Raw genomic sequence first — 10,487 nt, forward strand, 5'->3', positions numbered from 1 at the left:
TTAACCCCTGAAAATCTAAAATAAGAAAAGTGAGCTTTCTCTTACAAAGCTTAGTGTTTTCATCCATGCATCCCATTGAATAGATTGGGTCTTGGGTAAATAGATCCTCATTCTGCAAATACCACATCCCAGTAAACTGCTTTTCAGCCAAAGGAATTTCCTCCCAGGAAGTGTCGGCTGCGAAATCAGAAAATAAGCAGCTGGAAAAATCCATTTTGCAGTGGAGGAGAGGGGTGTACTTTCTAGACCAATTTACTTGATTGGGTAACACCACAGAAATATCCCAAGAACTCCCCTACCCCAGACTCGGCTAAAACAAAGTCTGCCACTGCTTTGGTTTCTCTATGCTCCCCGGCGGAGGTTAACCAACCCAGGGGGTTTAAAGTGCTGTCGAACTAAAGTGCAAGACACTGACTTGTTTCTTGAGCAGTTTTGCAGCCAGAGGAAGGAAAGAAACAGTACAGTTTAATCACACAATCAGTTCTTCCTTCACCCCCGTGTCATGAGGTTAGTTATAAATTGGGGTGTGGTTAGATGGCTCCTGCTCCTTATACAGCAGAGTGGGACCTTTGCATTTTACGTTATAAAAGTGGATGCCTCAAAAACCATTGGACCTCTGAACCATTTCTGGAAAAGCACAGGATTTTGGTAAGCTTTTCCTTTCCTTTACGGGATCAAACGCAACAGGAAATGGGCTGGGCTGATTCCACTTGTGACTAGGCTCAAGAAGATGACGTCTGTAGTCTTGTAACGTGCATTTTCTTTGGAGGACAAGGTAGTATGGTCTAGTAGCCAGAGGGAGGAAGAGGGGGGAACGGGGAATGGGGTAGGTGGGTGTGTGACGGTAAGTGGTAGTGAAGGGGATTGGAAAGTATTCAAACAGCTGGGTGATAGGATCCAGGTAGACAGCTTTAAAATTTCAGAGCTGGCGAGAAGTATGTAAAGTCAAGGTACCGTTTGTGAAAAAACAAGTACTTATGGGAAGCAGCATGGCCTAGTGTACAGAACATGGGTCTGGAAGTCTGGAAGGACCTGGGTTCAAATTCCGCCTCTTGTCCAGCCACTCGTCTGCTGTGTGATCTTGGACACTGTCACTTCACTTCTCATTCATTCAATAGTATTTATTGAGCGCTTACTATGTGCAGAGCACTGTACTAAGCGCTTGGGATGAACAAGTCGGCAACAGATAGAGACGGTCCCTGCCGTTTGACGGGCTTACGGTCTAATCGGGGGAGACGGACAGACGAGAACAATGGCAATAAATAGAGTCAAGGGGAAGAACATCTCGTAAAAACCGATGGCAACTAAATAGAATCGAGGCGATGTACAATTCATTAACAAAATAAATAGGGTAACGAAAATATATACAGTTGAGCGGACGAGTACAGTCCTGTGGGGAGGGGAAGGGAGAGGTGGAGGAGCAGAGGGAAAAGGGGAAAATGAGGCTTTAGCTGCGGAGAGGTAAAGGGGGGATGGCAGAGGGAGTAGAGGGAGAAGAGGAGCTCAGTCTGGGAACGCCTCTCGGAGGAGGTGAGTTTTAAGTAGGGTTTTGAAGAGGGAAAGAGAATCAGTTTGGCGGAGGTGAGGAGGGAGGGCGTTCCGGGACCGCGGGAGGACGTGACCCGGGGGTCGACGGCGGGATAGGCGAGACCGAGGGACGGCGAGGAGGTGGGCGGCGGAGGAGCGGAGCGTGCGGGGTGGGCGGTAGAAAGAGAGAAGGGAGGAGAGGTGGGAAGGGGCAAGGTGACGGAGAGCCTCGAAGCCTAGAGTGAGGAGTTTTTGTTTGGAGCGGAGGTCGATGGGCAACCACCGGAGTTGTTTAAGAAGGGGAGTGACAGGCCCAGATCGTTTCTGCGGGAAGATGAGCCGGGCAGCGGAGTGAAGAATAGACCGGAGCGGGGCGAGAGAGGAGGAAGGGAGGTCAGAGAGAAGGCTGACACAGTAGTCTAGCCGGGATATAACGAGAGCCCGTAACAGTAAGGTAGCCGTTTGGGTGGAGAGGAAAGGGCGGATCTTGGCGCTATTGTAGAGGTGAAACGGGCAGGTCTCGGTAACGGATAGGATGCGTGGGGTGAACGAGAGAGACGAGTCAAGGATGACACCGAGATTGCGGGCCCGAGAGACGGGAAGGACGGTCGTGCCATCCACGGTGATAGAGAAGTCTGGGAGAGGACCGGGTTTGGGAGGGAAGATGAGGAGCTCAGTCTTGCTCATGTCGAGTTTTAGGTGGCGGGCCGACATCCAGGTGGAGACGTCCCGGAGGCAGGAGGAGATGTGAGCCTGAAGGGAGGGAGAGAGGACAGGGGCGGAGATGTAGATCTGCGTGTCATCTGCGTAGAGATGGCACGGTTGCCTCGGTTACCTCATCTGTGAAATGAGAATTAAGACACTGAGCCCCACGTGGTACATGGACTATGTCCAACCTGATTACCTTGAATCTACCCTAGCGCTCAGTACAGTGCCTGACATATAGTAAAGACTTAGCAAATACCACTGGGGGGAAAAAAACGTTTAATCACCCTGGACTGGAGTCCTAATAATGTTGGTATTTGTTAAGCGCTTACTATGTGCCGAGCACTGTTCTAAGCGCTGGGGTAGACATAGGGGAATCAGGTTGTCCCACGTGGGGCTCACAATCTTAATCCCCATTTTACAGATGAGGGAACTGAGGCCCAGAGAAGTTAAGTGACTTGCCCACAGTCACACAGCCGACAAGTGGCAGAGCTGGGATTCGAACTCATGAGCCCTGACTCCAAAGCCCGTGCTCTTTCCACTGAGCCACGCTGCTTCTCCTGATTGATGTCAGAAGTTCTGAGAATGGGCCATTCACTTTGGGGCACCAGCTCCTCGAAGCAATAAAGCCAAACCACCCCTTCATGTTGTAGAAAGCCTGGAAGGTTAGTGGCAGGATGGTTTCAATGCCAATGTACTTAAATCCCTGGTCGGGAAACTACGATTTAATTGCTATTCCTGCCCAAAGTGCATTTTTATTAACACTTTGGAGACAGATGTAGATTTCATTTTCAATTTTTGGAAGTGCACAATACACGTAATAAAGCAGCGCTTTTGTTTTTTCAGATTAAATTTTGCAACCTCATTATAAAACTGAAATGTGATTATGGTTTTATTCTCCATATCTTATTGAAGCAGATTTTTATAAAGTCAGTGATTGATTAAGCTATTTGGGAAATATTTTTGCTCCCCTGTAGTAGGACAATTACCATTATTACCAAAAACAACACATATTTGTACATTAAAAAGGATCCCTCTAGCAGATTAAAAAATCCTGTGAGGGGGTCTTAAGATCCCCTTCCTCCCTTCTCACCTTTCCAATAGGTTCCCTCCCCTCTCCTCCTACCACTTGGATTTCTTTTCGATCAATCATTAGTTTATAATTGAGCGCTTACTGTGGGCAGAACACTGAGAAGCAGCATGGTGTAGTGGATAGAAGATGAGCCTGGGAGTCAGAAGGTCATGGGTTCTGATTCTGGCTCCACCACCTGTCTGCTGTGTGACCTTGAGCAACTCACTCCCCTTCTCTGTGTTTTACCTCATCTGTAAATGGGGATTAAGATTGTGAGCCCCATGTGGGACAGGGACTGTGTCTGACCTGATTAGCTTGTATCTACCCCAGTGTCTACTACAGTGCCTGATATGTAGTAAGCACTTAACAAATATCATTTTTAAAAAACACCGTACTGAGCGCTTGGGAGAATACAATGCAGTCGGTAGACAAAATCTCTGCCCGCAAGGACCTTGCAGTCTAGCAGGAGAGACAGACTACTTCAATTACAGATAGGGGAAGCAACAGATATAAGGCTGTGTACATAAGTAAGAAGTCAAGCCGGGATAGGACAAGTACCTGGCCCGGGGGGGCCGGAGGGGCGGATCCAGAAAAAAGGGGTTACCCACCCAACTCCCCTCCCCCCCATCTAACCAGGGTTTTCCATCCCTTCCCCCCTGCACTTTCTACTAACGATGCACAAAAGAATTAATTTTAATGATAGTGGTTGGCAGAGTTCCACTTGCACTTGCCAATTAGGTGTCATCTGGTGCACAGAGTGCCCAATGGAGTGCAGTGAGCAAATAGGTAGGCAGGAGGGCGGCACGCTGCAATGTGCTTAAGTGTTTTTTGAGTTTTTTTAATGGGCAGGACCCATTTACAGCCCAAGTACCTGCTGCAGAGGGCTGACTGGAAGCTTATGGGCAGGGATCATGTCTACCAACTCCATCGTATTGTAGTCCAGTGTCCTGCGCACAGTAAGCACTGAGTAAATGCCGCTAACCCAGCAGACAGTTGCCTTGGAAGCCACCGTGGACTTTGCCTGCCCACGTTAGCCATCTATTTTGTAAGATTTCTGAAGGGTCAATCCACCTCATGGAATGCCCTAGGCGGTTCTTCAGTCTGCATCGTCTGGCCCCGGCAGGCATTCTCCAACTGGATGGAACTGACACTAGAACCCAGGTGTCCTGATTCCCAGACCTGTGCTCTTGCCACTGGACCAATAGCATGCTCTTTTGTTCGTTCATTCAGACGTATTCATTGAGCACTTACTGTGTGCAGAGCACTGTACTAATGCTTGGGAGAGTACGATACAACAAGAAAAAGACACATTCTCTGTCCACAGTGAGCTTACAGTCTAGAGTGGGAGACAGAAATTGATACAGATAAATAAATGACAGATACGAATGTAAGTGCCGTGGGACTTGGAGGGGGGATGAATAAAGGGAGCAAGTCAGGGTGACGCAGAAGAGAGTGGGAGAAGAGGAAAGGGGGGCTGAGTCAGGCAAGGTCTCTTGGAGGAGATGGGCCTTCAATGCTCTCTGATATCTGAGAAAACCAGGCCCGACGTGATTCAGTTAACAAATCTTTTTGGATAACTGAGGCAGGTGATAGCTGTATTCCATTTCTGGCCCTTCCCCAGCCTTCCCCTCAACTTCCTTGCAACTCTCATTGGAGCCTGGTCATTTTGAGTTTAACTTCCACTCAACTGGGGGTTGCTGGGGAGCAAAGAGAAGCCCACAGGTATACAATTAATGTTCTTTTATTTGAAAAAAAAATCTGCAAACTTTAATCATGTCCCCTCTCAGTCTTCATCTTTTCAGACAGAAGAGCCCTGATTCATTCATTCATTCAATAGTATTTATTGAGCACTTACTATGTGCACAGCACTGTACTAAGCACTTGGGATGAACAAGTCGGCAACAGATAGAGACAGTCCCTGCCGTTTGACGGGCTTACAGTCTAATCGGGGGAGACGGACAGACAAGAACGATGGCAATAAACAGCGTCAAGGGGAAGAACATCTCGTAAAAACCGATGGCAACTAAATAGAATTGAGGCGATGTACAATTCATTAACAAAATAAATAGGGTAACGAAAATATATACAGTTGAGCGGACGAGTACAGTGCTGTGGGGAGGGGAAGGGAGAGGTGGAGGAGCAGAGGGAAAAGGGGAAAATGAGGCTTTAGCTGCGGAGAGGTAAAGGGGGGATGGCAGAGGGAGTAGAGGGGGAAGAGGAGCTCAGTCTGGGAACGCCTCTTGGAGGAGGTGAGTTTTAAGTAGGGTTTTGAAGAGGGAAAGAGAATCAGTTGGTGGAGGTGAGGAGGGAGGGCGTTCCAGGACCGTGGGAGGACGTGACCCAGGGGTCGACGGCGGGATAGGCGAGACCGAGGGACAGTGAGGAGGTGGGCGGCAGAGGAGCGGAGCGTGCGGGGTGGGCGGTAGAAAGAGAGAAGGGAGGAGAGGTAGGAAGGGGCAAGGTGATGGAGAGCCTTGAAGCCTAGAGTGAGGAGTTTTTGTTTGGAGCGGAGGTCGATAGGCAACCACTGGAGTTGTTTAAGAAGGGGAGTGACATGCCCAGATCGTTTCTGCAGGAAGATGAGCCGGGCAGCGGAGTGAAGAATAGACTTTGGTCTCTTCTCCTACGGAAGCTTCTTCATTCTCCCGATCTTCTCGATACCTTCTCCAACTCTATTCTTTCCTCCCTAAAAGTGGGGCAACTGGAACCGCACCCAGTATTTGAGGGGCAGACTCTGTGGCGCTGCAGGCATCATTCATTTTTCCATTCGGTACAGGCAGCAGCTGTCATTCAGGCCCATCCTGGGCCAATCAGAAAGCATTCTTGAGAAGAAGCCAGACTACGGACTGGTTGCCTTTCCTCCACCAGTCGAAATCATGATTCCACTGTGAGCCAAGCTCAACTGTAGTGAACATCACCGGTTGCTTTGCCCCAGGACAGAGCCATAAATAGGCTGTTTTTCCGGGGGTGGGGGGAGGTCTGTTGAGAAATTGTCATCCCCACACCCCTTTCGCTTAGCCACACGGTTCTGGTGTAGGCACAGTGTGTGAGTGTGCTTGTTGTATGAGGATGTGGGTGAGTGCAGCAACCCGATTCCACAGATGCTGCCAATGCCTAGAAGCATTGGCAATTTCTCTGGGCTTGTTAGCAATGTGTTGCTAACCCCCAAACTTCTAAAGTGCATACCTCACTTTGTTCTCTACTTATGCTCCTTTGCAGCATAAACCATTCCAAAATTGTTCTTGGATATTCTGATGAGTGGACAGAGCTGGAGAGGCAGCTGCCCTGAAATTTTGCATCCACATTGTGCACCTTGTGATGGAATTTTTTTATGGTTCTTTTTAAGCAGTTACTATGAGCCAAGTACTGTCCTAAGCACTGGGGTAGCTACATGCAAGATAATCACGTTGAACACAGTCCTCATCCCACGTGGGGCTCACAGTCTAAGTAGGAGGGAGTAGAATTTAATCCTCATTTTACCGATGGGGTAACTGAGGCACAGAGAACTTAGATGACAGGTCCAAGATCACACAGCCCCAGGCAGCCAAGAGTGAAACAATGGAAGCCAGAACACAAAAAGAGGAGGCGGTATTAAGCAGAGTTCAAACGGAGGAAAGGGGAGGTAAGGTGAAAGGGATGCTGGAAGAGTATTGCCAGGGGTGCCCTTCGTCTCATCCCAAGGAGCCGGTTTCTACTGATGAGTCAATTCATGAACCCTTGGCAGTCCACTTTGAAGCCATTGGCTTCTAGTGGTAGAACTGGAGATTCGGAGTGGGATTCGATTCCGAGGAGGATGTCTGTGCTCTTCGCTCTACCCTGCAGTACCTAATGCAGATCTGAATTTGAGGGAAGACTTCAGGAGACTTAGGGAAACCAGCCATGTGACACAAATCAGCTCCAGTAGGTGATTAATTGGAAGTGGCATGTATATAACTACAGTCTTTATCACTAGAAATGTTATCTGATCTTTTCAGTCTGCTTCTTTCTGGTACTGAATAATTAGTCTTATCCTGTGCCCAGCTTTATCCAGTCCCCATCTATTTGTAGCAAAATTTGAAAAATATACAATTGTCCTGAAATTGGCTAATCAGGTAAATCTGGCTTTTACTATGCCCCAGCTGCTTCTGCTCACCTTTCTCCTGTGCCCATCCTCGCCAACCTCCTCAAAACCAGCCCTCTCCTCCCCCCTGTTTTGGGGGGGTTTTTTTAGATCATGATGTCCCTGAGGGTCAGGGACCAAGTGTTGTTTATCCCTTATTGTATTTTTCCCCAGCACACTGTAAGTTCTCAATAAATACCGCTGAATAAATAAATGAAGGGATGGATGAATGAATGAATAGTCCACCTGGTTTTTGAACTACTGCCAACAACTCCTCAGCTGCACAAGTACAGGAGTGGAGTGGGACGTAAGGGTTATCCAGGGTTGGGGACTGTTAATGGGAATTTCTCTACATCCTTTTGAAAATGCCTTAGCCAAAATTGGGCTTGAAATTCTAATATAAAAAACAGTCTGGCTATTGCAGCATAATAGAAAAGGGTTACTGCCTGACTGTGGTATATAGCCTAGAATCCTACTGCCCATCTTATCTAGAATCGTATTGTATTTTTTCAAGAAAACAACAACAAAAAACACCACATTGTTGACTCATTTTCAGCTTCAATTGTGACCCTCAGGTCTTTTCCTGCTGTTCTTGTGACCAGCCAGTCTTTCCACATCCTGTGTTTGTGTTGTTTGTTTTTCCTCCCTAAGTGCTCCATGTTGCACTTGCACTATTGAATTTCATCCTGTTTTTGTACAACTGTTTTTGTCATTTTGCATGCTTCTTCTGTCTTCCCAAGTGTGACCATCCCCACCCAATTTAGAATCATCTGCCAGTTCGAGGAAGGTGCCCATGATACCTTGGCCCAGGTCCTTAATAAAGACCTCAGCTATGTCAGAGAGTGCCAATCTCGGCACTGTATGTCTTGCAGTACCTCCTGTCCATGTTTTGTGAATCGGCAGCACGCCCATAATATAATCTCAGGAAGACCTCCAGGAATGAACATTTCCACGGTCCAAATGCGGCTCCTCAAAGCTGTAGTGTTTTTGAGAGTGTCTCCTTCAAATTCTTTTTTCTTTCCTTTTTCCTTCAGCCCTCCTTTGCCGCACAATAAATCTGAGCTCTTTGATCTCAGCAAAGACCAGCGCATCAACCTTGCGTATATTTCTTCGGTGCCACATAGCGGCATTGAACAAGTCAGAACCCACTGGTTACTGGAGCTGGTTACTGCTCGGTAAGTATGACAAACAAACGAATGCTGAGAATGTGAAACCCTTTGTAGGCAGAGAGAGAAACTTTAGTATAAGCTGGTATACATTTGTCCTGATGGAGACTTGTTTTATAATTTCATGGTGCACTGGGAGTGGTTGGAACGAGCCAACGGGTCATGTAATAATGATAACTTGAATTTGACTAGTGCTTTTACTTTCCAAAACACTTTCACATCACTTATCTCATACTGTCCTCGTAACATCTCTGTGAGGAAGTGAGGGGCCTTTTTCGAGAGGAGGAAGCCGAGGTACTGAGAGGATTCCCTCCAGTAGGGTAACGGCAGAGTCGGGACTAGAACCGTACTCTTTCCCCCAGACCAGGCAGGCCTGTAGAAGGATGGGAATGCTGGAGATTGGGAGTGGATGAGCTACCATCTTCACTGATGAATGATCTCCTTTTTGACAAGTGTCCATCTACCAGCAAAAAGGGTCATGGGTCCTTAAAAATTTCCAACAGCATGTATTTTATGTTACTTTGCGTGAATCATTAATGCTGTTTGGGTCGCCTTCCCCCCCGCCTTCAGCCCCAGTTGGACTGTAAGCTCTTTGAGGGTGGGTGGGGATTGTTAGCTTTTTCTCAAAAAGCAGCAGTCCCTGGCTTAGGTGCTCAATAAAGGGGGCACTTAATAAATGCCGTTAACTGATGGATTCATTCTGAAGTGAGCACCGGGCCAACTGCTGTTGTGCCTCCAGCACATATGCAGAAATGTCCCTGGAAACTAGTCCTTCCTGGATAAACCCAATGACCCCAGTTGGCTGAATATCTGCAGCTTTTGTGATCTGGGTCAACTTCTGGGGCACCCAGGAAGTGAGCTGTGCCCACCCTATTGCTTATTTAGCTCATTTCCCCAGTATCCCCACAATGGCCCAGATTTAGTCCCAGTTCTACAGCAACATCGATGTCTCAAACTCCTCCCAGGCCTGAGGTGCCATGCATCTTGGGGATGTCCATGTATTTGATTAGCTTTCCAAAGGGACAGCTGAGCAACAAGGAAGTACCAACTGACCCGATTCTGTATGTGGCCAGGGCAGAAGTGAAGAGGAGAAGATAGGGGGAAAGGGACCGACACATGCAAATTATTCAGCGGCTAAGCGCCTCCCTCCGCCCCCACTTCCCTCTTCCTTTTTTAATGGGATTGTTTAAGCAATTACTATGTGCCAGGCACTGTAGTAAGATGATCACAGTAGACATAGCTTATGGAAATAGCCCTCTCCATGAGCTCAAACCCACCACACACTCCAAAAGAGTGCGTGGCTGGGAGACGGGGAGGGACACAAACCGATTGGCCCTGTTGGGTGTTCTGGTCATTTTGCCTCTGTACAGTCCATGTCCCACATGGGGCTCACAGTCTTAATCCCCATTTTACAGATGAGGTAACTTTCATACAAAGTCACACAGTGCTGCTCTTTTGCTGGACACCGTGGAACAGAGAAGTCAAGTGACTTACCCAAGATCACAAAGCAGACAAGCGACAGAGCAGGAATTAGAATCCGGATCCTTCTGACTCACAGACCCATGCTCTATCCACTGGGCCAGGCTGCTTTCCCCCCTCTCCCAGCTGGCCTGAAAAAGGAGCATATTTCTAGAATGACAGCCAAGTCATTCTCTTGTTCAGGGGTATGGATACCTGGCCAGATCAATGATATGGAAAACTGTTTGTGCATTAAGAATATAATAATAATAATAATGTTGGTATTTGTTAAGCACTTACTATGTGCAGAGCACTGTTCTAAGCGCTGGGGTAGATACAAGGTAATCAGGTTGTCCCACGTGAGGCTCACAGTTAACCCCCATTTTACGGATGAGGTAACTGAGGCACCGAGAAGTTAAGTGACTTGCCCACAGTCACACAGCTGACAAGTGGCAGAGCT

At 47.8% G+C, this 10,487-nt stretch overlaps 1 protein-coding gene across 2 annotated transcripts in view; it reads left to right on the top strand.

The window, feature by feature from the left end:
• Positions 1-336: 336 nt before the first annotated feature.
• IDUA (alpha-L-iduronidase) overlaps positions 337-10,487 on the top strand; it is a 55,641-nt gene continuing 45,490 nt past the window's right edge. Inside the window, exons 1-2 of one of the 2 annotated variants that reach the window (XM_029053869.2) lie at positions 337-648; positions 8,438-8,578. In XM_029053869.2, coding sequence (XP_028909702.1) covers positions 503-648; positions 8,438-8,578 — 287 coding nt within the window. In that variant the 5' untranslated portion in view covers positions 337-502. Of the gene's footprint in view, positions 649-8,437; positions 8,579-10,487 lie in introns of those variants that run through there. The other variant, XM_029053870.2, reaches the window with a different exon arrangement.

Source organism: Ornithorhynchus anatinus, chromosome X3 (genome assembly GCF_004115215.2).
Source record: "Ornithorhynchus anatinus isolate Pmale09 chromosome X3, mOrnAna1.pri.v4, whole genome shotgun sequence".
Lineage (NCBI taxonomy): Eukaryota > Metazoa > Chordata > Mammalia > Monotremata > Ornithorhynchidae > Ornithorhynchus > Ornithorhynchus anatinus.